This window comes from Dipodomys spectabilis, unplaced genomic scaffold (genome assembly GCF_019054845.1).
Source record: "Dipodomys spectabilis isolate Male_0828 unplaced genomic scaffold, ASM1905484v1 ptg000081l, whole genome shotgun sequence".
Taxonomy (NCBI): domain Eukaryota; kingdom Metazoa; phylum Chordata; class Mammalia; order Rodentia; family Heteromyidae; genus Dipodomys; species Dipodomys spectabilis.
This window is the reverse complement of record NW_024870758.1, coordinates 2,201,337-2,228,112: the sequence shown is the minus strand read 5'-3', so window position 1 is coordinate 2,228,112 and position 26,776 is coordinate 2,201,337. Positions and strand designations below refer to the sequence as shown.

General features: G+C 44.2%; 1 protein-coding gene across 1 annotated transcript in view; it reads left to right on the top strand.

Moving 5' to 3' along the window:
- Lct (lactase) overlaps positions 1–26,318 on the top strand; it is a 58,962-nt gene extending 32,644 nt beyond the window's left edge. The window contains exons 7-17 of the mRNA XM_042683524.1: positions 203–848; positions 4,149–5,696; positions 6,551–6,819; positions 12,287–12,577; positions 12,933–13,131; positions 14,264–14,466; positions 16,785–16,894; positions 21,844–21,978; positions 24,001–24,224; positions 24,888–25,118; positions 25,710–26,318. Of these exons, the coding sequence (XP_042539458.1) occupies positions 203–848; positions 4,149–5,696; positions 6,551–6,819; positions 12,287–12,577; positions 12,933–13,131; positions 14,264–14,466; positions 16,785–16,894; positions 21,844–21,978; positions 24,001–24,224; positions 24,888–25,118; positions 25,710–25,927 (4,074 nt within the window). The 3' untranslated portion in view covers positions 25,928–26,318. The remainder of the gene's footprint in view (positions 1–202; positions 849–4,148; positions 5,697–6,550; positions 6,820–12,286; positions 12,578–12,932; positions 13,132–14,263; positions 14,467–16,784; positions 16,895–21,843; positions 21,979–24,000; positions 24,225–24,887; positions 25,119–25,709) is intronic.
- The last annotated feature ends 458 nt before the right edge of the window (positions 26,319–26,776 follow it).

Below are 26,776 nucleotides of genomic sequence, written 5' to 3'. Positions count from 1 at the left end.
CATTGGTCTTAATGTCAAATTATTGAGGATTTTTTGGAATTAGTGTTATGTTGCCATTGTCAGTGTTGTCTTCATTGACTTGTTGACATCACTGACATTAGTATTAACTTGCATGTTGCTGTTGATTTGCTGTTGGCTTCTTCGTGCTGTTGTTGGCACCACTGGTATTAAGCACTGTATTTCTTTCTGTCTTCCTCACTAGGTGGCTCATTTGATCCTGAAGGCTCATGCTAGAACTTGGCACCATTATAACCATCACCATCGACTGCAGCAGCAGGGCCGGGTGGGCATTGTGCTGAATTCAGACTGGGCGGAGCCCCTGTCTCCAAAGAGTACTGAAGACTTGGCTGCCTCTGAACGCTACTTGCACTTCATGCTAGGTTGGTTTGCACACCCCATCTTTGTGGATGGAGACTACCCAGCCATCCTGAGGGCACAAATTCAACAGATAAATGAACAGTGCCCCAGGCCTGTGGCCCAGCTCCCTGAGTTCACCCAGGCAGAGAAGCAGCTCATAAAAGGTTCTGCTGACTTTCTGGGTCTGTCTCATTATACCTCCCGCCTCATCAGGAAGGCCCGACAGCACACCTGCATCCCAAGCTATGAGAACATTGGAGGGTTCTCCCAACATGTGGATCCTACCTGGCCCCAAACCTCATCTCCTTGGATTCGTGTGGTGCCCTGGGGTATAAGGAGACTGTTGCGGTTTGCATCGGAAGAATACACAAGAGGAAAAGTTCCAATCTACCTGGCAGGGAATGGCATGCCCATAGGGGAAAGCGAAAACCTCTTTGATGATTCCTTAAGAGTGGACTACTTCAACCAGTACATCAACGAGGTACTCAAGGGTAAGAATAGTTGATATACTGGTGATTAGAAGGTGAATGGCTCTTCTCTTAGTGTTCTGAGTCTTCAAAACTCTCATTACTGGGACAAAACAATCTCCAAGGAAACAAAACTAAAAGTAGTATTGGTGGCAATAGTGAGGAGCACTATTACCTTCACATCCCTTCACATCATCCTCTCAACTGCCTTTCCCAAAGGCTTGCATCCTTCTTCTTCCCCTCCCTTTCTTCCTTCCTTCCTTCCTTCCTCACTTCCTTTTTTTCTCTTATTCTTCTATCTTTTCCCTCCCTTCCTTTCTCCTTCCCTCTCTTCCTTCCTCCCTACCTCTTGTCTGATTGCCTGCTTTTGGCAATACTGAAGCTTAAACTTAGGGCTTTGCACTTTCTAGACAGGCACTCTACCAGTTGAACCATGACTCCAGCTCTTTTTGCTCTTGTTATTTTTGAGATAGTGCCTTGCTTTTTTCCCCTAGGCTAGAATGGACCATAGCCCTATTTATGTTTACCCACCACTGTTGGTGGAGTAACAGACATGAAATCACCATGCCTAGCCTTTTCTGTGGAAGTGAGGAGGGGTGTATCATGCTGGCCTAGGCCAGCCTGAAATGGTGATCCTCACCACATTAGACTCCCACATAGCTGGGATGACAGTCACATATCACTATAACCAGCTATTGGTTGAAATGGAGTCCTGAAACTGTTTTCTTCCAGGCTGGCTTTCAATTGTAATCCTCCTGTTATGCTAGGATTAATGGTGTGAGTCACTGCACCCAGGTATTCCCGTTTTTCCCTAGAATGTTCTTCCTACCTTCAATGTCCTGCCCATTTGCATCCTAGCTAGGCATCAAGCCATATCATCTTAGGAGCACAGTATTTTTTTTTATTGTGAAAATACCATACAGAGGAGTTACAATTACATGGACAAGATAATGAGTATATTTCTTATCAAGCATTGTAGCCTCCTCCTTTGTTTCCCTTTACCATCCCTTCCCATCCCCTCATTTCCCCACAAAGTTGTAAAGTTCTTTTTTTGACATAACGACTTGTACATCTCATTACTGCAATGAGTCCACCTGTATCCCTATTTAAACAGTTTGTTTTTGCCCTTCCCCTCCACAAATTATACCAACATCAAACACAGTGAAAGCAGGAGTTATACTGTGGGGGAGGGACATACAAAGCAACAAAGAAATATCTTATAAATCCTTTCCATAGAGGACTCAGTTTAAGAGGATACAGGCAGAGAATTATATGGTGATAAGGGCATGTAGATGCTTAGGATAGGATTCTAACTCATTAATTTCTTCATTACTCTAGCCCCATTAATTCCATCTCCTTCACCTGACTATGAAATTTATATGTCAGGCTGGAGGCATGGCTCAAGTGCTTAGCAATCATAAGGCCCAGAGTTCAAACTTCAGTCCTACTCCCCCTGAAAAAATGTATTTCATGGGCTGGGAAGTTGGCTCAGTGGTAAAGCGCTTGCCTTGCATGCCTGAGGCCCTGGGTTCGATTCCTCAGCACCACATAAGCAAAAAGAAAAAAGCCGGAAGTGGCGCTGGTGGCTCAAGTGGTAGAGCGCTAGCCTTGAGCTGAAGAGCTGAAGGACAGCGCCCAGGCCCAGAGTTCAGGCCCCACGACCGGACCCCCCAAAAAAAAAAATGTATTTCATGTCAGTCATTGTGATCCAATTGGCCCATGTCTAGTTTCATGCTTTTCTGCTGTATCATTCATATGTCTTTATTCCCCCCTGGTTATAAGGCCTCAGCAGTTCAGCTCAAGGCTAGTGCTCTACCATTTGAGCCATAGCACCACTTCCAGTTTTCTTGTGGTTTATTGGAGATGAGTCTCATGGACTTTCCTGCCCAGGCTGTCTTTGAACTGTGATCCTCAGATTTCTTTTGACTGTCTTTCTTTTTCTTTTTCTTTTTAACATACAGAATGTGTCATCATTTTATGTTGAAATTATTGCAGGGAAAAGCAAAAAACCACACTTTAAAAAGATTGGCAAGTGCCAGTGGCTCACATCTGTAATCTTAGCTACTCAGGAATCTGAGGTCTGATAATCACAGTTTGCCTATTCAAGAAAGTCTGTGAGACTGTTATCTCCATTAACCATCAAACAGCCAGAATTGGGGCTAAGGTGCAAGTGGTAGACTGTAGCCTTGGGCAAAAAAGCTCACGGACAGCACCCAGACCCTGAGTTCAAGCCCCAGGACCAGCACCAAAAAAAAAAAAAAAAAAAAAAATCAAATAACTTATGTATTCTATAGAAAATCAAGTCATCTTGATATGAGCAGATGGAGCATATTCTATTACTTATTTCAAGATAGGGATGGTGTATGAAGTTGAGATATGTGGCCATAAACATGGCCTGGTGTTTTGTGGAGTCTTCTTAGTTTTCCTTTTATGCATTCTGAAGAGAAAAAAAGGTGCAGTTTTTGGTTATCTAAGTAACTTCCAAAACTATCAGCCAGCCCTAAGCAAGAAAAAATGAGGGCTGGGAAGGTGGCTCAGTGGTAGAGTTATTGTCTTGCATGCATCAGGCCCTGGGTTCGATTCCTGAGCACCACATAAGCAGAAAAACCTGGAAGTGGCGCTGGTGGCTCAAGTGGTAGAGTGCTAGCCTTGAGCTGAAGAGCTGAGGGACAGCGCCCAGGCCTAGTTCAGCCCCCATGATCAACAACAACAACAAAAATGAATGAACAAAGAAAGATCAAGTTCAAGCTCCAGTGCCAACAACAAGAAAAAAGGAAAATTTTTTTTGGCAGTAGGATAGTTTAAATTCAGGGCCTCATGTTTGCTAGGCAGGTAGTGCTTTAGAACTTGAACCATACCTCCAGCTGTGCTTTTTGCTAGTTAATTGAAAGAGTCTAATGAACTTTTCTGACCTGGCTGGACAGGTCCTCCAACTTGATCCTCCAACTCTCAGCCTCCTGAATATCTAGTATTACAAGCATGAGCCAATGATGCTTAGCTTCAAAGGGAAACTTTATTTTCTATTTTTATTGGTTATGAGTCTTAAACTCAGGCCTGGATGCTGTTCCTGAGCTCTGTGGAGTCACAGCACCACCTCCAGTTTTCTGGTGGTTACTTGGAGATGTCTCACAGATTTTCCTGCCCTGGCTGGCTTTGAACTCAATCCTCAGATCTCAGCCTCCTGAGTAAGCTAGTATTATAGCTGTGAGCCACCAGCACCCGGCCAAAGGGAAACTTTCTAAAAGTGACATTAGTAACAGGCTCAAACAATTTTATAAGAAAAATTATCTTATCTAAAAATATTGTTTTTGTTTTTCTTCATAGCTGTGAAGGAAGACTCAGTAGATGTTCGTTCTTACATTGCTCGTTCCCTCATTGATGGCTTTGAAGGCCCCTCTGGCTACAGCCAGAGATTTGGGTTGTACCATGTTAACTTCAATGAGAGCAGCAAGCCAAGGACACCCAGGAAATCTGGCTACTTTTTCACCAGTATCATTGAAAAGAATGGCTTCCTTGACAAAGTGGTCAAAAGGCTTCATCCACCTTCTACAGCCTACTTCCCCTCCAAGACTAAAACCTTTGCATTCCCATCTGAGGTGCCCTCCAAAGCTAAGGTAGTATGGGAAAAGTTCTCCAACCAACCCAAGTTTGAAAGAGACTTGTTCTACCATGGCACGTTCCGGGAGGACTTTCTGTGGGGTGTGTCCTCTTCAGCCTATCAAATTGAAGGAGCTTGGGATGCTGATGGCAAAGGCCCCAGCATTTGGGATAACTTTACCCATACACCAGGCAATGTCAAAGACAATTCCACTGGAGACATAGCCTGTGACAGCTACAATAAGCTGGATGCTGATCTGAATATGCTTCGAGCTTTGAAGGTGAATGCTTATCGCTTTTCTATCTCCTGGTCCCGGATTTTCCCAACTGGAAGAAACAGTACTATCAACAGTCATGGTGTTGAATACTACAACAAATTGATTGATGGGTTGGTGGCAAGCAACATCTCTCCCATGGTGACACTGTTTCACTGGGACCTACCTCAGGCCCTCCAGGATATTGGAGGCTGGGAGAATCCTTCCCTGATTGACTTGTTTGACAGCTATGCAGATTTCTGTTTCCAGACCTTTGGTGACAGAGTCAAGTTCTGGATGACCTTTAATGAGCCCTCATTCCAGGCATGGCTTGGTTATGGCTCAGGGGTATTTCCTCCAAATGTGAAGGACTCAGGCTGGGGCCCTTACAGGATTGGCCATGCAGTGATCAAAGCTCATGCCAGAGTCTATCATACTTATGACAAGAAATACAGGCAGAAGCAGAATGGGGTCATCTCATTGAGCCTGAGTGCACACTGGGCAGAGCCCAAATCACCAGGAGTCCCCAGAGAGGTGGAAGCAGCTGATCGAAAGTTACAGTTTGTTCTGGGTTGGTTTGCACACCCCATTTTTAGAAATGGAGACTATCCTGATGCCATGAAGTGGAAAGTAGGAAACAGGAGTGAACTACAACACTTAGCCACCTCTCGCCTGCCCAGCTTCACAGAGGAGGAAAAGGCATACATTAGGGGCACAGCTGATGTCTTCTGCCTCAACACCTACTCAACTAGAATCGTAAGTCACAAAACACCCAGGCTAAATCCACCCTCCCATGAAGATGACCAGGAGATCACAAGGGAGGAAGATACTTCCTGGATTTCGTCAGCAATGCACAAAGTAGTGCCCTGGGGAATGCGGAGGCTGCTGAATTGGATCAAAGAAGAGTATGGAGAAATCCCTATCTATATCACCGAAAATGGAGTGGGGCTGGAAGATCCAAAAGTAGATGATACTGATAGGATATTTTTCCACAAAACCTACATCAATGAAGCTTTGAAAGGTATGTGAGAATTCATTTCATCTTACAGATTCTTTCAGCCTTCCATATGTCAAGTGCCTGAAATGGCTCAACACACTACACTTAAAGATTCTCTTTTGTGCTCTAACTTTGTAATTCCTTATCCATTTGGGGTTTACATATTCCTTGAGAAACTGCGGGGGGGGGGTGGAAAGCTATACTCTTTTCCCAGAGAAAATGTACAAATGTATACAGAATCTCCAAAAGAATTTTTTTCTTGAGTCCACTTTTTCATTACCATATACTCCAGAAAAAAAAAAAAAAACATACAAAAAAAAACCTTTTTTTTTTTTCCTGTCAGTCGTAGGCCTTGCACTTAGGGCCTGGGCACTGTCCCTGAGCTCTTTTATTCAAGACTAGCACTCAACCACTTTGAGCCACAGCACCACTTCTGGTTTTCTGGTGGTTAATTGGAGATAAGAGTCTCATGGGCTTCCCTGCCTGGGCTGGCTTTGAACCTCTGTCTTTAGATCTCAGCATCCCGAGTATCTAGGATTATAGGCATGAGCCACCAGCGACCAGCCAAAACCAAACACGTCTTCTTTAAATTCTCACTTCCGTACTTACCTTCTAAAGCAGGCTGTGGCTTGTGAATTCAAGATAAGTCCCTTTACCTTAATAAACAAATTTGATTTTGTAAAGATCAATCATTAATACTTGCTGGAGTAAAAAAAAAAAAAGAACAAAACAATCTGTGCATGTCTCAGGGTACATGTTACTCTGCTTTCAAGGAGATGGTTTAGGATCATTGCCTTGAGGAATCTGCGCATGAATGGGCTTCCTAAAGTTCCTGACTCCTTGTCTAAAGTTCTCTTTGTCCTTTGGGATGTTTCTAGCCTACAGGCTCGATGGTGTAGACCTTAGAGGGTATTCTGCCTGGTCTCTAATGGATAACTTTGAATGGTCGTTTGGCTACACAATCAAGTTTGGACTGTACCACGTTGACTTCAATAATGTGAACAGGTCCCGCACAGCAAGAGCCTCGGCCAGGTACTACACAGAGGTCATTACCAACAATGGCATGCCACTGCCCAAGGAGGATGAGTTCTTGTATGGACAGTTTCCTGAGGGCTTCCTCTGGAGTGCAGCATCTGCTGCGTATCAGGTAAGGTGTTCAGGGTCATACTGGCATGTGCCAGGATTCAGATTCAGTACTAAAGAGGCAGTAGCATGAGTAAGAGGGTCCAACAAACCTCTGGGGGCCAGTGTATATTGTAGAGGGGACAGGAAGTTCCTCTTTGTGTGCAGCCCAACTTCTTCCCATCCCTAAGTTTGGACAGATCAGCAGTTGGTACACTGTGCTGTGATGGGTGTTTGCATGGCCAGAAGGAGTAGATAGAACCTGAACAGAAACACTTGGGCAAAGATAGGCAAATAAGTATGCCAAGCCTCTGCTGATGCTTTCTCCTCACCCAACCTTCTGGCTTCAAACATGAGGCTGAGCTTTTTCTAACATTCCAACATCAAACTGTTACTTTATTTATGCCAAGTGAGACTCACTAATATGGTTTTAGCTTTTCTCAGAAAAGTGTAATGCAAAAGACAATAAATGACAGTAATGACAATAAATGGCCAGTCAGTGGTGAGTCATGGATCACTGCCTAAACTTACCACCTCTGACACAGGACTGGGATGCAGGGTTGGGTTAAGGACTCACCTACTCTGAGTGTGTTTAGCACATGAGTTGTTTTTTTATGTCATCATCACTGCTCAAAATGTTTCTGAGGTAGGTGAGGGTTAGCAGTTCAGATGCCTTCCTACTTGTAACAACCAAAATATGCCTGCAGACATTGCTAACTGATCTTTGGAGGCAAACTGGTACCCAGATGAGAAGCATTGCTCCACAGGTTTAGCTGGACACAGGATTAGGAATTATTCCTTGTAGGGTAGAGGATAAAAACATTGCTTGAGGGCTTGGAAGGTGGCTCAGTGGTAGAGTACTTGTCTTGCATGCATGAGCCCTGGGTTCAATTCCTCAGCACCACATAAGCAAAAAAAAGCAGGAAGTGGCACTGTGGCTCATGTGGTAAAGTGATAGCCTTGAGCTGAAGAGCTCAGGGACAGTACCCAGGCCCAGAGTTCAAGCCCCATGGCTGACAAAAAAAAAAAGTATTTTAACCAATTCACATCTGAAATTTTGTGTGTGGGGGTGTATGCACCACTACTGGGGCTTGAACTCAGGGCCTTGCTCGACTTTCTCATTGAAGGCTGGTATCTACCACTTGAGCCACACCTCCACTTCTAGCTTTTTGCTGGTTAATTGGAGATAAGTCTTTTGGATTTGTCTGTCCAGGCTGGCTTCTAAAACTTGATCCTCAGATTCCGGTAAGATTGCTGCTATGTCTGGAATTTTCTGAGCTCCCATTTCCATTCATCCAGTCAGTCAACAAGTCCCAATTTTCATCACTGTGACACTGTATATTCTGATTAGCAAAATGAGCTGCATAAGCCGAGACAAGTGGTTGTGTTTCCTGACCAAAGCATGAGCTGATGTCTCAGGACCATGGGTTCTTTTAAAAACTCTGTATTTGGAAATCTTATAAGTTGTAAAATAATGCAGAAGACCCATACACACACACACACACACACACACACACATATCCTTTCTCAGACTCCTTAACTGTTCACATTTTATCCTATTTGCCTTTTCTATGAATTATGTGTGTATATATGCATATATGTGTTTATGAATGTATGTATGCATTACTAAAACATCACTCGAACAAATAGGAGCCTACTATGCTTTTTCATCAAAAAATTAACTTTTATACTTCTAAGAAAATATTTTGTGGATAGCTATTTGGAGACTTATCTAAATACCTATTCTTCATCAAATTCCACCCATTACTTTTAGCAGCTGCTGATAGTTTTTTTGCCTGAGTTAGTTACGACTATGATGATTGCCAAATGTTGATTTGGGTTTTTAAATTTTTATTTTATTTTTGGTCGGTTGTGGGGCTTGAACTCTGTCTGGGGCCGTCCCTCAGCTCTTCAGCTCAAGGCTAGCACTTTACCACTTGAGCACAGGGCCACTTCTGGTTTTCTGAGTGGTTTATTGGAGATAAAGAACTTTCCTGCCCAGCTGGCTTTGAACCATGATCTTTAGATCTCAGCCTTCTGAGTAGCTAGGATTACAGGCATGAGCTACCAGTGCCCAGCTTTTATTTAAAAAAAAATTATATTGGGGGCTGGGAAGGTGGCTCAGTAGTAGAACGCTTGCCTTGCATGCCTGAGGCCCTGGATTCAATTCCTCAGCACCACATAAGCAAAAAGAAAAAAGCCAGAAGTGGCGCTGTGACTCAAGTGGTAGAGCGCTAGCCTTGAGCTGAAGAGCTGAGAGACAGAGCCCAGGCCCAGAGTTCAGGCCCCACAATCGACCAAAAAAAAAATTATATTTATTTTTATTTTTGCCAGTCCTGGGGCTTGAACTCAGGACCTGGGCTCTGTCCCTGAGCTTCTTTTGCTCAAGGCTAGCACTCTACCACTTGAGCCACAGCGTCACTTCCAGCTTTTTCTGTTTAGGTGGTGCTGAGGAATTGAACCCAGGGCTTCATGTATGCTAGGTAAGCACTCTATCACTGAGTCACATTCCTAGTCCCTGATTTGGGTTTTTTGGCAGTACTGAGATTTGAAATAAGGGCTTCACACTTGCCAGGATGGCACTTTACCATAAATGTGAGCCATCCTCCAGCCTTTTTTTTTTCTGATTATTTTTTCTTTTCCTCATTTTGGTCTGAGACTGGAACTCAAAACTTGGTACCTGATGCTTTTGCTTGTTGGCTGACTCTCTACCAAATGAGCCAAGCCTCCTACCTCTCTGCTGGTTTGTTTTTGTCATCATGGTGGGGCTTGAACTCAGGGCCAGAACACTGTCCCTGAGCTCTTCAGTTCAAGGCTAGTGCTCTACCACATTGAACCCCAGTTCTACTTCTCGTTTTCTGGTGGTTAATTGTAGATAAGTGGCTCACTGATTTTCCTTCCTGTGCTTGCTTTAAGCCGTGATCCTTAGATCTCAGCCTCCTAAGTAGGTAGACTACAGGCGTGAGCCATCAGCAAACTGCTCTGCTGGTTATTTTTGAGCTGGTATCGTGAGTTTTTCTGCCTAGTTTGGGCTTGAATGTAATTCTTCCATTCTCAGCCTCTTGATTAGCTAGGATTACAGGCTCCAATGTTGATTTATTTTTTAAATTCCAGCATTCTTTTTACATCAGGTAACAATTCTTGAGAAAGGAAATTTTTATCTTTTGTCCTGTTTGTTTATAACTAATATATATATATATAATATTATCATTGGTATGGCCTTGTAGAGTCCCATTTTATTCGGTGGATTATACTTTTTACTAGTATTTATTTAGATGTTCAGATTGTCCCAGATTTTACCAGAAGTAGTGGGTTTTAGATGGGTCTTTTGCATTTTTGCCATGGCCTATTCTTTAGTCTTTTTCCTAATTTTTACTAGTATAGGCTTTTTTTTTTTTTTTTTTTTTTTAGTCCGGTCGTGGGGCCTGAACTCTGGGCCTGGGCACTGTCCCTCAGCTCTTCAGCTCAAGGCTAGCGCTTTACCACTTGAGCCACAGTGCCACTTCTGGCTTTTTTCTTTTTGCTTGTGTGGTGCTGAGCAATCGAACCCAGAGCCTCATGCACGCAGGGCAAGTGCTCTACCACTGAGCCACCTTCCCAGCTCCTGGTACAGGCTTTTTTTCTTGTATCTCCAACCTTTACCAGTCATTTTCTAATAAGCCCTGCTCCTTTTAGTGCCAAATGTTTAGAAACAATCATCTGAATACTGAGTGTGCATACTGTTCCTTCCATGTCATTACTTCTAGGCCCTCTCAGTGGACAGAAGAACTGTTTGTATATACACAGTTTGTATATACAGTTATGTATATTTCTATATCCATTCATATATCTTTGTGTGTGTGTGTGTGTGTGTGTGTGTGTGTGTGTGAGTGCCAGTCCTGCCAGGCTCAGGACACTATCCCTGAGCCTCTTTGCACTCAAGGCTAGTGCTCTTCTACTTCAGACACAATGCTACTTGTGGCTTTCCTGAGTAGTTTATTGGAGATAAGAGTCTCATGGCCTTACCTGCCCTGGCTGGCTTCCAACCACAATCTTCAAATCTCAGCCTCCTGAGTAGCTAGGATTACAGGAGTGAGCCACCAGCACCCAGCTCCATATATATTTATGTTTAAAATTATGTTATGCTAGGTATGTACATTCCTAGGTAATACATTCCTATAATCCCAGCACTTGGGAGGCTGGGGCAGGATGATTACTAGTTCAAGGCCAGTATGAGTTATATAGTGAGGCCTTATTTCAAAAACCAAAAGCAAAGAAGTTGGAACTATGGCTCAAGTGGTAGAGCACCAGCCTTAAGCAGAGCAGCTAAGGGACGGCACTCAGGCCTAGTTAATTCAAGCCTCAGGCTTGTTAATTCAAGCACTGAGGCTTGAATGAACATACACACGTACACATACATACATAACATGAATTTATACCAATACTTCCAATACCAACCCAACTCCCTAAGATTAGAGAAAAAATAAACTCTAGTTAACTCATTTTCCATATTTCTATCTCTTTTCCAGTGGTAAGGAGTCTAGCTTCTATTATCCTAAAGTCTCTTATTTGTTCAATGCTCTTGTATCGCTGAATCATCCCATCTCCTACACACATACACACACACACAGAGCTTGTCTGGCAGCTGCTCCTACTGGCACTAGATCTGATATACCATTTTGTACAGCCAAGTTTGGATGTGTCTCCTTGGTTAGAATGCCAACACCATCTTTGCTGTCCCAGGCATACATTATCACACCATATTTGTTCACGTATTTGAATGTAACTTGCTCCTCAGACTGCCTAAGACCAGGATACACATTTTTCCTGTTTATCCCATAAGATATAGTACGAGGTGAGGAGGGGGGTACAAAAACAGTGCTATATTATTGCCAAAGTCGCATTTTGTGATGTTTGGCTATGTGTTTAGGGATGGTAGGGATGCATGAAATTGTTCACTCAAACCTATAGTGAGTACCTGGCACACACCAAACTCTCCTGTATTAACTGATGGAACACCAAGAATAAAGACAATTCCTAGAGCACACATAGGTCTTGTGTGGGAAGCTGCTCAGCCACTGTGATGCAATGGTACTGCAGGTGTATCATGGGTTCAGAAACCAGAGGGAGGCTGGGCACTGGTGGCTCACGCCTGTCATCCTAGCTACCCAGGAGGCTGAGATCTGAGGATACAGTTGAGATCCAGCCTGGACAGAAAAGTCCATGAGACTCTTCTCTACAATTAATCACCAGAAAATCGGAAGTGGTGCTGTGGCTCAAGTGGTAGAACACTAACCTTGAGCTGAAGAGCTCAGGAACAGCACCCAAGCCCAGAGTTCAAGCCTCATGACCAAAAAAAAAAAAAAAAAAAAAAAGACCAGAGGGAGGCCTGGCTGGAAAAGGGTCCCAGAGAAGACAATGCTGAGAAATGTTCTGACTTGGGACTTGCCCACTGAGACACAGGCACTTGTGCATTCTTCACTCAATGATCTAATTCGTTGTCTTGTCTTGAGGTTGAAGGTGCATGGCGAGCAGATGGCAAAGGACTTAGCATTTGGGACACGTTTTCTCACACACCACTGCGAGTGGGGAATGACGACACTGGCGACGTGGCCTGTGACAGTTACCACAAGATTGCTGAGGATGTGGTAGCCCTGCAGAACCTAGGCGTGTCCCACTATCGCTTTTCCATCTCCTGGTCTCGAATTCTCCCTGATGGAACCACAAAGTACATCAATGAAGCGGGCCTGAACTACTATGTGAGATTCATTGATGCGCTGCTGGCTGCCAACATTGCACCCCAGGTAAGGGTGGCCCCTGACCAGGCTTGGTAAAGTCCACATATAGGAGGCAACATGGCTAGGCAGCACATTTACGGTCCCTAGCACATTTAAGCTGGGGAGCTTAATTTTTTTAATCGTTCCCAAATCCATCTGGTACTCAAATCCATCTGGTGCATAAAAGGTTTTCTTCCTAATCCCAACCCCAGCCATCCAGTTCCCTTTCTTAGAGGAAACTTAACACACTCTCAAAAAACAAAAAAACCTCTTGAGCCATACTCTCCTCTCAGGTTTAGCAGCAATTTGTGCTGGCCCATCTCGCTCAGTGCTTCCCTGGGAAAGCATCACTGACAGAACTGCTAATCTGGCTTTGTCAAAGGTGACCCTATACCACTGGGACCTGCCCCAGGCACTGCAGGATGTCGGAGGCTGGGAAAATGAGACTATTGTGCATCGATTTAAAGAGTATGCAGATGTGATCTTCCAGAGGCTGGGGGACAAGGTGAAGTTTTGGATCACAATCAACGAGCCCTATGTCGTTGCTCACCATGGCTATGGCACTGGGGTATCAGCTCCAGGTAAAGGTCCCAGGCCTGAGTTACCAGCTTTTTGGAACAAAACACAGCATTCTTATTAAGATAACGGCATGAAATTCAGTTGGCATGTGGAGTGACCAACATAGCCCCATAAGAGCCTCAGAAACCCTGTCCCCTGCTCACAGCTCAGAGGCTTCCCTTTCCATCACGTATCTCAGCATCTCAAGGACTTATTACGTTGCTCTACCTCTGCCTCAGGTGGAAAGTGAAGATCAGGCTATGAGCCTGTTGGCACAGGAAAGGACAGTTTTTCAGTCTGTACAGGCCCACAGTCTGTTGTCACAATTCCTAAATCCTATAGGTATGAACTGGAGATAAAATCTGACTGAGACCAACCTTCTGGTCTTGTCTCCCATGAATTAAGCTGCAGGTTTATACTATGGAGAGCTGACCTGGGCCCTGCTGGGGTGCTGCACAATACGTTTTATACAACTGTCCCTCAGCTCAAGGGCAGTGCTGTACCATTGAGCCACAGCGCCACTTCTGGTTTTCTGGTGGTAATTGGGAGATAAGGGTCTCATGGACTTTCCTGCCCAGGCTGGCTTTGAATAGCGATCCTCAGATCTCAGCCTCCTGAGCCACCGGCGCCTGACTATACAATGGAATGTTTTTCTAAAGTACAAAAACATTTCATTCCAAAACTCACCTGGCCATCCAAGCTTTGATGAATGGTCTGTGGACATTTATCGTCTCTGTCCCTTAGACTGTCCAGCTTTTTTCTTCTGGTCTACCTCGTGAGTCCTCATGACTGTGTGTCACACTGGACAGAGCCGTGGTGATGTGTGCATCTCCCGTGGGCTGGGTTGGCACTTTGTTTTGGGCAGCTGCTCCCATAGTATTTGCTACCAAGTGTTTCTCCACATTAACTTCCACAGTGGGATTCCTAAGCTCTGAGATGCTAGCTCTGAGGTGAAAACTATTCTGTGGGCATTTTTCTTCAGACACTGGAATCATTCTTTTGGAGAAGTGTCAGCAGGCTGCTTACCAAAACTACATGAGTTTCTTTCTCACAAGCACCCAGTGCCGCCCACTCTGAGAAAGAAACTAAAAGGTCTGTCTCCCACACAAAGATGGGACATTAATTCTCTGTTGACGTCCATATGTCTGCTTCCAGGAATCTCTTTCAGGCCTGGCACTGCTCCCTACATTGTTGGCCACAACTTAATTAAGGCTCACGCTGAGGCCTGGCACCTGTACAATGACAAGTACCGTGCCCATCAAGGTGGCATCATTTCCATTACCATCAGCAGCGACTGGGCTGAGCCCAGGGACCCCTCCAACCAGGAAGACGTGGAGGCAGCCAGGAGATATGTTCAGGTCTGTTTTTCTTCTGAACTATTTATTCTGTTTTCCCCTCCTGTCATGACCTAATAATAGAATTAGACTGAAAAATCAAAGATTTAGGATGTAGGCTCTTGTGAGCTTGGGAAAACCTGTTTGTTGAACCTTAAGGTTTTCATCTGTGAACGAGAGATGTTTTACCTTAGGTGATTAGGTGATGCCCTATTCATCTCGTAGTGCTATGACAAAAAGTGATGAGTTAAAAGGGATTAGATTATCTAAGTCTTAAAAAATACTTTGTTCATGTTGTCCTCACTGGATGGAACACTGGGTTGACGCTAACTAATCCCAACTCTTCCGTCTCTGCTTTGGCTAGACTGCACGCATGCTTGCTTGTAGGTGTCACCATGTGATTTTATTTGCTCTAGACTAAGATTTCCTTAAATTTCAGATTTTAAATTCTGTGACAGTTAGTGCCCACTTTGCTAATTTCATGAGTCTAAACAAAGACAGGAACTGAGGCACTAGTGGTTCACACTTGTAATTCTATCTGAGATCTGAGGATCACAGTTCAAAGCCAGCCCCAGCAGACAAATCTGTGAGACTTTTATGTCCAATTTTTAAACAGCAAAAGGCTGGAAGTCAACTGGCAGAGTGCCAGCCTTGAACAAAAAAGGGGGAGGGAAGACAGAGGACAGACAGAGTAGGCAGCAGGCAGAGGGGACTGAGAGGAGAGAAAGGAGGAGAATATAGCTCTTGCCCTGGCTCCTGCTGGTACTTCTGAAGGTCTGAAGGTGTGGCCAAGCGTGTCTTGGCAAGGTAGAAAAGCAAAAAAGGCAAAGGGTTCCATCCTTCAGGTTAGTACCCACATTTGGTTCTATGTAGTCTGCAGATTGATACTTTGACTTCCTTGGGGAAACACAAAGAATCTTGGTTTGTGAAACTCTTCCTAAGAGGTCTTCATAAAGGTGGCCCAAGTAAATCTTTCATCTTGTATTGTTAATCCCTCAAATCAATACAAAAGGGAATGTTTGCCTGTACTATCATTAGTTTGAGCCATTTGTTGGGAAACTGATACTTCAGTCCAGGACTATAAAAGCCATACCTGTTTCAAGAGGCATCTACAAAAATGTCTGATTTAATATATGTGTGAGTACTGGGCCTTGAACTCAGGTCTGCCTAATCTCACTTGGCTTTTTCAAAGTTGGCACTCTACCACGTGAGCCAAGCCTCCACTTTTGGCCTTTTGTTACTTAATTGGAGAGAAGAGGAGTCTCGGGGATTTTTCTGCCCAGGCTAGCTTGGAAGTATAAACAACTAGGATTACAGACATGAGCCACCAGCACCTGGCTACTTTGTTTGCTGGCACTGGAGTTTGAACTGTTTGCCTCAGCTTGCTTCAGCTGACACTCTACTACTTGAGCCACACCTCTATCTGGCTTTTTGATGCTTATTTTTTTGGTCAGTCATGGGAATTGAACTCTGGGCCTCAGCCCTTCCCTCAGCTCTTCAGCTCAAGGCTAGCACTCTACCACTTGAGCCACAGCACCTCTTCCGGTTTTCTGGTGGTTTATTGGAGATAAGAGTCTCCGGGACTTTCCTGCATCCGGACCCAATCCTCTGGATCTTAGATTCCTTAGTAGCTAGGCTAACAGGTATGAGCCACTAGCTCTGGGCTCCAAGGCTTACCTGTGAGTAGAAGGTCTCACCTACATTCCAGTTATCAGCCTGGAGAGATCAACAAAGCCTGTCAAGTTTTATAAATTTGAATGCTATGTACGATCTTCCTAAAAATGATAACATTGTCTTCATTAAAGTTTTGTGGCTGTGGGGCTCAGTGGTAGTATGCTTAAAATCTTAGGTTTAATCCTCAGTATTCTCCCTGCAATCCAATCCTACGGCTTTAAGCCTATATACCAATTAATCTGGGCTGCAGGAAAGCTCCCAGGATGTTTTCTTTTTAGGCACTTTGATGAGAGAAATATCAGAACAGCTGCTCTGTGGTGAGAGAAGGAATCAGCTGGAGGCTTTAGTGTCTGTCTTCTGTCAGATCTTCCTAAGGGCAGAAGGTAGCATTTGTGGAGAGTCAAGTCAGTGGTCAATTCAGTTTCTCCACTCCAGTCATAATCACTGGGAATACAGCCTTGCCCTAGGGGCCCTGCTGCACCCAAGCAGATACAGCTGGGAAGACCTGTGGGTATTTGCATAGCCACAGGGGAGAGCCCAGCTACCTTTGAGGAGTTGGAGAAAGGGAACAGAGGTTCTAAAGCAGTGACTTTGGAGCAGGGATGTTGGTTGCTGTCTCTTGGTGTGCCCAACAGTAATGACTGTCCACCCCAACCTTCTTTTTGCAGTTCATTGCAGGCTGGTTTGCACATCCTATTTTCAAGAATGGAGATTACCACGAGGTGATGAAGAAACGGATCAGTGAAAGGAGTCTGGCTGCAGGCCTCAACAGGTCTCGGTAAGGTCCTGTGCTCAGGTGGTAAGAACATAGAGGCTGAGAGGTATGTCTCAAGCAGAAAGTCTTTGCTTGCTGGGAAGATTTTGTGTGATGCAAAGGGAAGTTATTGCCATGATAACAAAGTAGCCAGGAAATCTGAGAACCCACTGTCCATTACTCCCTCTCAGTATATTCTATCCTATCTCATTACATTAAATGTGTATAGCAATGGGGGACTCCAGGCATATGTGTTTTGTCAGCTGGATACTGGGCTCACACCTGTAATCTTACTCAGGAGGCTGAGATCTTAGGATCACAATTCAAAGTTAGCCTGGGCAGGAAAGTCTATGAAATTCTTACCTCCAATTAACCTTAGCTTTGACTGAAAAGCTCAGGGACAGCACCTAGGCCCCAAGTTCAAGACCCATGGCTGACAAAACAAAAAAGCAGCAATTAGCTGGGCAGTAGTAACTCAAGCCTGTAATCACAGTTTGAAGCCTTGACAGGAATGTTCATGAGACTTCTCTTAACCACCAAAAAGCTAGAAGTAGAGCTGTGACTCAAGTTCAGCAGCCTTGAGCAAAAAAGCTAAAGAACCCTAAGTTCAAGCCCCAGTACTTGCACTGAAAGAAAAAGAAAACTAACATTTCTCCAACTTCCATTAGTATTTTTTTTGAGGAATTAAATGTTTTTGTTACTACCGTTATCATTACTTTAAAATGTACTTAAGCCATTTTTTGTAGTTTTGTAAATTGTGCATATTTATACCTTGTATACAAGAATGTACCATCAACAGAATAGAAATTTACTTATTCCATTGCATTACTGAAAATCCATTGGTACTTGTATTATTTAAAAGATGAGTAAAAATCTAAGGGGCTGGGAAGGTGGCTCAGTGGTAGAGCGCTTGCCTTGCATGCATGAGGCCCTGGGTTTGATTCCTCAGCACCACATAAGCAAAAAAGAAAAAAGCCGGAAGTGGCGCTGTGGCTCAAGTGGGTAGAGTGCTAGTCTTGAGCTGAAGAGCTGAGGGACAGTGCCCAGGCCAGAGTTTAGACCCCATGACTGGACCAAAAAACAACAACAACAAAAAAACAAAACTAAATCTAGTTATTGAGTGATATAGTGGGGTTTGAAACCAAGCTGTTTGCCTCCAGAATTCAATTTGTGTTTGTTCACATGCCACATGAACTCTCAAGATGGTGTTTTTTGCTAATAGCTGGTACTTAGCCATACCTCCAGTGTAGGATTTTGCAGGTCAATTGGAGGTTAACTCTCACAGATTTGTCTGTCCAGGCTGGCTTCAAACCATGATCTTCAGATCTCAGCCTCTGGAGTGACTAGGATTACATGTGTGAGCCACCAGCACCTGGCTCACACTGGGTTTAGGAACCATCCAGTTGGCATTTGAGGTGTGGTGTGTAGAAGGGTACAAAGTGACAGTCACTGGCCTGTGGCAACATACAAGCTCTATTGCATATGACTATAAGCAGGGAAGATGACCAAGTATTATTTTTAACATAGCCTATGAGTCTTTTACCCAAACTCCCCTATAAAAGCCCAGCTTTAAGGGTTTGACACGAGTTTCTTTTCTTTTTTTTTTTTTTGGGGTCCGGTCGTGAGGCCTGAACTCTGGGCCTGGGCGCTGTCCCTCAGCTCTTCAGCTCAAGGCTAGCACTCTACCACTTGGGCCACAGCACCACTTCCAGCTTTTTTCTTTTTTCCTTATGTGGTGCTGAGGAATCGAATCCAGGGCCTCAGGCATGCAAGGCAAGCGCTCTACCACTGAGCCACCTTCCCAGCCCTGTTGACACCAGTTTCAACCTACAGTCCTGACTGATAAATACAAATATAAATGTCTGCTATGCCAACTCAGGTCTCCAGTAAGCAGGTGGTTACTTTGTCCTTCAAATACCATGTAACTGAGCAGGTGTTTGTGTTTAGAGAAGGAAAAAAATAACCAAAGTTTTTATTTTAGTTGCTGACAGACCAGCTCAAAAGACTTTCTTAGTTTCTTAATAGGAAATTCAGAAGACAAGATCAGGATAAACTGGATAGATACAGGATATTTCATGAACACAGAAGGACTCTGAGCTGGCACTTGACAATGCAACCTCAGGAAAGGAAGATTTTGATGCTTTTGCTGGTAGAAATGACCTTTTGAAGCCGGGCGCCGGTGACTCATGCCTGTAATCCTAGCTACTCAGGAGGCTGAGATCTGAGGATTGAGCTTCAAACCCAGCCCAGGCAGGAAACTCTGTGAGACTCTTATCTCCAATATACCACCAGAAAACCAGAAGTGGTGCTGTGGCTCAAGCGGTAGAGCACTTGCCTTGAGCTGAAGGGTGCAGGGACAGCACCCAGGCCCAGAGTTCAAGCCCCACAACTGACAAAAAAAAGAAATGATCTTTTGGTCAAAAGGAAGGTATCAAAACATGTAGGGCAACACTGGGCTGCATCTAAACAAGAAGCCCCAGGGGCTCCCCGTGGACAGGTGCAGTTAGGATTTGGTTGAAAGGAGCTTGTACATGTTGTGGCTGGTTCATGTTTGTCAAGTTTTATAGAAAAGTCTCTTCACAGGCCAGGAGTGGCTGGCTCTTACCTGTAATGCTATCTGTTCAGGAGGCAGAAATTGAGAGCAATATAGTTTAATTCCAGCCCTGGCAAAAAGTTAGTAAGGCTGTAGCTCAACAAACAAAGCCAGGCATAGTGGTAATCCTAATTACTTAGGAGGTATATGTAGGAGGATCATAGTCCAAAGCTAGCTCATGAGGCAAAATGATACCCTATCTAAAAAATGACTAAAGCAAAAAGGGCCAGAGGTATAGTTCAAGTAGTAGATCACCTAACTAGCAAGCTAAAGGCCTTGATTCCAGTACTATAAAAAATAAAATTAGCCAGGCACCGATGGCTCATGCCTGTAATTCTAGCTACTCAGAAGGCTGAGATCTGAGGATCATGGTTCAAAGCCAGCCCAGGCAGGAAACTCTGTGAGACTCTCATCTCCAATAAACCACTAGAAAACCAGAAGTGGAGCTGTGGCTCAAGCGGTAGAGCACTCGCCTTGAGTTGAAGAGCTGAGGGATAGCGCCCAAGCTGAGTTCAAGCCCCATGACTGACAAAAAAAAAAAAAAAAAAAAAAGTCCTGTTGTCCAGAAAATGTGGGCAGTGGCCTTTAGTGCTTCTAGGAACATACGAAGTCTCAAGGCAGGGGCTGGGAAAGTGGCTCAGTGGTAGAGCACTTGCCTTGCATACATGAGGCCCTGGGTTCGATTCCTCAGCATCACATAAGCAAAAAGAAAAAAGCTGTAAGTGGCGCTGTGGCTCAAGTGGTAGAGCGCTAGCCTTGACTGAAGAGCTGAGGGACAGCGCCCAGGCCCAGAGTTCAGGCTCACGACCGGACCCCAAAAAAAGAAGAAGAAAAAGAAGTCTCAAGGTATACCTCATTTTTCCCCCCGTTGGTTGTGGGGCTTGAACTCAGGGTCTGGGCACTGTCTCTGAGCTTTTGTGCTCAAGGCTAGCACTCTACCACTTCGAACCACAGCTTCACTTCCAGTTTTCTGGTGGTTATTTGGAGATAAGTTGTATAGCCAGGCATTGGTGGCTCACTCCTGTAATCCTAGCTACTTAGGAGGTTGAGATCTGAGGATCATGGTTCAAAGCCAGCTCGGGCAGGAAAGTTCATGAGACTCTAATTTCCAATCAACTACTCAGAAAAAGCCAGAAGTGATGCTGTGACTCAAGTGTAGAGCATTCGCCTTGAGTATAGAGAGGCTCAGGGATAGAGCCCAAGTCCTGAGTTCAAGCCCCAGAACCGGCAAAAAAAAGTCTGACTTTCCTGCTCAGGCTGGCTTTGAACCATGATCCTCGGGTCTTAAGACTCCTGAGTTGGTAGGATTATAGGGATAAGCTACCAGCACCTGGCTCAGACATAGTCTTAATTTTAAAATGTTGACAGTGCTGGATGTCAATGATACACAGCTGTAATCCTAGTGACTGAGGAGGCTGAGATCTGAGGACTGCACCCCAAGGCCAGCTGGAACAACAAAGTGTGAAACTCTATTTTGGTTGGTCGTGGGTTTGAACTCTGGGTTTGGGTGGTCCCTCAGCTCAAGGCAAGCACACTCCCACTTGAGCCACTGAGTAACTTCCAGTTCTCTAATGGTTAATTGGAGATAAGAGTTTCATGGGGGCTGGGAAGGTGACTCAGTGGTAGAGCGCTTGCCTTGCATGCATGAGGCCCTGGGTTCGATTCCTCAGCACTACATAAGCAAAAAGAAAAAAGCCAGAAGTGGCGCTATGGCTCAAGTGGTAGAGTGCTAGCCTTGAGCAGAAGAGCTGAGGGACAGCGCCCAGGCCCAGAGTTCAGGCCCCATGACCGGACCCCAAAAAAAAAAAAAAAAAAATCTCATGGACTTTCCTGCCTGAGCTGGCTTTGAACCATGATCCTCAGATCTCAGCCTACTGAGTAGCCAGGATTACAGGGGTGAGCCACCAGTGCTGGCAAGTGTGATTCTCTTAATCTCCAATTAACCACCAAAAAATTGGAGCTGTGCCTCAAGTGGTAGAGCTAGCCTTGGGCACAAAACCTCAGGGCCAGCACCCAGACCAAGTTCAAGGCCCAGGACAGGGAACAACAAAAAATGGTTTAATGTGTAGGCTGTTTGAAGATACTGTCTCTCTGTGTGTGTGAATGTGAATGTGTCAGTCTTAGGGGGAAGATTTATAAAAGGGAAATGTGGTTTCATTTTGCCATCAGGTAAAGTGGCTTCTTAAGGGACATAGGGAAAGGAAGTTGGGTGCACACGAGTCTGAGGTGTTTCCCATACCATTTGAAAGGTTGATCTTTCCTTCCTGGCAGCTCCCCTAGTGCCTGGAGTTCAGAGTGCTCCCTGATCCTGCCCGCTAGTATTCTATCAAAGCACAATTCTTCCTAAAACTCTTTACCCTTAATCGTTACTTCAACCTAGGCTCCCTGAGTTTACAGACAGTGAGAAGAAAAGGATCAATGGCACCTATGACTTTTTTGGATTTAACCACTACACCACAGTCTTGGCCTACAATCTCAACTATCACCCTATCATCTCTTCCTATGACGCAGACAGGTGAGTCTGCAAATGGGCATCTAGAGCAATCTCTAGAAAGGACAGGAAGGAGCCCTTATTCCAGCTTAAACTCAGAGGCCTACACAACCTCAGATAAAGGGTATCCGGAGCCACATATTCCAGGGATTGCTTTGTCAGCTGAGACCTCAAAACCTGTAGAAGTTGACCATAACAAGACACTAAGGTTTCCAAGGACCTTCCCTTGAGACAGATGTGCTTTGTTTTGAAACATTTTTCAAGAAAGCAGTTTTCCTTTTCCCCAGACAAATTTGTTTCAATTCTCCAATTCTTGTCAAAGTAACATTAAGTTGTTCTTCAAGGTAAAAGCCAAACCATTACATTATACAAATAGTGTATTTGTTGTATCTATTATATGTAGATTCCTCATATATAATATGTGGTAACTCTTAGTTATATATGAGGAACTTACCTTTTTATCCATGAGGGAGGAGCAATACAGGGGTTTGAACCCAGTCTTGCAAATTGGAAGGTAAGTGCTCTATTGTTAGGCCACACTTCCAGCCCTTCTCTATATCTTCATAAATTTGTAATTTGTTACAACAAACATAATTTTGTTCCTTAGACACTGCTGTGTCCTGAAACCAAGCTTGGAGTCAGGCCCCTCTGCATACTCTGGCTCTCTTGGTGCTTCAACAGTCTCCTCAACCTCTACTAGCTTATGAAATGGCCCACATTCAGTTCCATTAAGAGAAACCAGGTTCTAACAAAAGCAAACAATTTTTCCCAAGGATGTCGTATAATTATTTAAATGGCTGGTCTGTATTTAGAGATGTAGGATTTTGGATATATCTCAGCTTTGTGTCCTCCCTCAGTAGTTGCTTCTCTGGCAGAAACCATCTCCCTCCCCTTGTCTATTGCTGGAGAGAGGTTGAAGCCTTTAAGACATTTAAAGCACAAGGAACCAGTGGCTCACCTCCATAATCCTACTCAGGAGGCTAAAATCTGAGGATAACGGTTTGAAGTCTGCCCAGGCAGAAAAGTCCCCCCATGAGACTCTTATCTCCAATATACCACTCAAAAACTGGAAGTGGGGCTGGGAAGGTGGCTCAGTGGTAGAGTGTTTCCCTACCATGCATGAGGCTCTGGGTTCGATTCCTCAGCACCATGTAAACAGAAAAGGCCAGAAGTGGTGCTGTGGCTCAAATGGAAGAGTGCTAGCCTTGAGCTGAAGAGGTCTAGAGTTCAAGCCCCAGGACCAACCAAAAACAAGAACAAAAACAAAACTGGAAGTGGAGCATTTAGCCTTGAGCAAAAAAAGAGCTCAGAGATAGACATCCAGGACCTGAGTACAACCCACCAAAAACAAAAAAACACTTAAGACAAGTACCAGCACGCATCCACTGTGCCTGTCACCACCTAAATGAGGGCGCCAAACCATGCCCTGATGGCTTAAGCTTGTAATACTATCAACTCAAAAAGCTGAGATCGATATGGTATAAAGCTAGACTGGGCAGATACATCTATAAAACCTTTATCCCATTAACCAGCAAAAAGCCCCAAGTGGAGAATGGATCAAGCAGTAAGAGCACCTGCGGGAAAGAGCCAGGCAAGAGTGAAATGCCAATTTCAAGCTCCAGTAGCAACACCAAAAAATAAAGAAGGCCCAAGTATGGGTGCTGTGACATCACCTGTGGTATAGACTAGTTGAAGGCCCAATCTCTGATCACGGTACTTGCATCCTATTGGAAGATGAGAACTGAGGATGTACAGAGTATTCACATTACTGTGATAGGGCACCTGTGTACAGAAACCCATGGAAGGTGAGGCTCAGCAAGTGACACCACTCCTCTCAACAGGTGGGGAACTCAAAGAATGGAGGAGACACTGCTTGGCTAGTCCAAAGTTACATCAGCATTGAGAGTGGAATTGAGTAGGAGTGAAGATTCAGAGGCAAACTGATTCTTCTGATTTTAGTATGACCCTTAAGTTTAGATTAAAACCTAAACAGTAAACAGCATCCTAGGATTTACAAGACCTAAACTTTGGTTTTTGAACTTGTAGAGGAGTTGCCTCCATTACAGACCACTCTTGGCCAGACAGTGGCTCTTTCTGGCTGAAGATGACACCTTTTGGCTTCAGGAGGATCCTGAATTGGTTGAAGGAGGAATACAACAATCCTCCAATTTATGTCACAGAGAATGGAGTATCTCAACGGGGAGAATTAGACCTCAATGACACTGCCAGAATCTACTATCTCCGCAGTTATATCAACGAGGCTCTCAAAGGTAAGATGGTGGCCCTTGCTCCCTTATGTTTTCTGTTGGAAACACTGCATATGTATGTAGGAGGACAGCACTGCAACCTGAGCCACCACAACAGAAAGACAAGCTTTTTACTCCTATAGAGTTATAAGCCTTTCCTTGGGGCTGGGGTCCTAGATATACATTGAGCAAACAAACCCGGGTATATGGGCCAGACCATAATTCCTAGCCTGAGTTCTCTGCCTGCCTTAATCCTCCCTGTTGTCTGCACAGGACAGGATGAATTAGCTGGGTGCCTGGCTATATGTCCTTTTGTTCCTCAGACAAAATTTTGAGATCTTAGGTTCTAAACCTCTTAACAATTTGGATGAGATAGAGCAGATGGGAAAGTGTAAGGGGACTGAGTATAAGCCACATTAGCTAAGGAAACAGGAAATCCTACTAGAGTTAGTTTGTAAGAGCTACTGCTTTCATGCCAATGCCTTGACCCCACCAATCTCCTGTGTTACAGGGTAGATGGCTCAGTCCACTTATACTCCATTCAGGGCTGAACCTTTCTGGAAAAATGCTAGCTCTTTATAGGATACAGCCTAAACTCTTTCTGCAAGTTGGGACAGAGCTGTGTGCAGCCTGGCAGAGAGGTTTTTGCTGAGATAAGGAGAGCTAATGAGGCCTTTGCTTATGTAGCTGTGCAGGATAAGGTGGATCTTCGAGGATACACTGTTTGGAGTGTGATGGACAACTTTGAATGGGCCACAGGCTTTGCAGAGAGGTTTGGTCTGCATTTTGTGAACTTTACTGACCTTTCTCTGCCAAGGATCCCCAAAGCGTCAGCCAAGTTTTATGCTTCTGTAGTCCGATGCAATGGTTTCCCTGATCCTGCAGCAGGACCTCATCCTTGCCTCCATTGGCCAGAAGGTAAGAGGTATCTCTGGGAGGGACCAAAACCAAAGGATAAGAGGCCTTTTTTAGCCTATTCTCCTCTAGTTTGCTACCTTCCTCTCTGCCCTTCATTCATTTAGCCAAGATTTATTTTGAGAGCTCTAAATATCCTTGGGATACTCACAACTAGTTAGACAGAGAAACTAGACCGCAATGTAGGAAGGAACAGAACTAGATTCTTCCAATCTTACCCCTAATTTCTTGTGGCATCTCAGGCACTCATCAAGTGCTCAGGTCAACTATGTGGATCAGATGAAAAGTGATATGAAAGTGCCTGTTGTGACGGAAAAAGTAGAAATCACTATGTAAATTTAAATGTGCACTACGTCTGCATTGCCTATAGAGACATCTAAAGTGTAAAACGGATTCAGGTCTTCAGAGACTATTCACAATGAGGGTGAGGAGTACCTTTGCCATAGCAGTATACTTGCTCTGTCCATGCAGGAGTCAGGTACCTTATAGTCTCCAGCCTGAAAGGGATCCAGCCTGGGGCTTTTTTAGGACTACAGTAATGTGATAACTAAGTCAGCACAGGAGCATGAACTTTTCTCTTGTGTCCTCTCCTAGATGCGGATCCATCCATCAGCCCTGTGAAAGAGGAGGTGCACTTCCTGGGGTTAAGGCTCAGTACTACAAAAGCGCAAACAGCTCTGTATGTACTCTTTTCTCTTCTGCTTCTTGGAATCTGTGGTTTGGCATTTCTATCATTCAAGTACTTCAAGCACACCAAACAAAGGAAAACACAACCAAGCCAACAGGAATTAAGTACTATTTCTTCCTTCTGACAAGTTTATTATTACCTCTTCAAGTTCTGTGAAGTAGCCTAGTCTTTTTTAACTGCCTCTGTCACCATCAAACTCGTGTCCTAAACTCTGCCCATTGTGAACTTCTTCATAAAGACTTCTATACTGTTAGAGATGACTGCCATTTTGAAGGAGTTTGAGTTCCTCATTAAACAGGAAATATCTGCAGTATTGGAAGTTCATTAGGACAAGGGTCTCTTATGGAAATGTATATATAGTGAACTGGCCCAGTAACTGACCACTTAATTAAACTAACAAAGATGTTGTTTTAGAGTTTTTCAATATAGAAAAAAGAAATGCTTTTCATTTGAAGAAATAGATGAAATACAATGTCATCTGCCCTCAAGCTTTCTCCTTGCCTAATGCCATGATTTTCAGAAAATAAAATCAGTACTATGCACTGTGTCTAATCTTCTCTGGTTTCTCATTGAGAAGTAGGTTTCACAGAACTTAGTAAAATCACAGAAATCATTAGGAATCATCATCTTTTCAAACTAGACCAAACTGGACCAAGACTTTCTGCTTATACTTTCTGGACCACCAAAACCTATAGAAAGATGACCTTTGGCCCACTATTTCCCAGCTTCAAACATCTCGACTGCTATCTTCTATGTCCCTGGCTCTCCCAATACTGAATAATGGGGGCTTCCGGGCTCAGGAGATCGGCCTGTTTCCTTCCCTATCTGTGTTAGCTCTGAACTTGAGGTAGACTATTCCAAGTTCCATTGCTACTATTATTTATTTTGCCTATACCTTTAACTATGAAACAGTTAAAACTTACTTGTTCCATAAATTATTTCTAAGTATCTGGAAAAACATTTTTTAAAATCA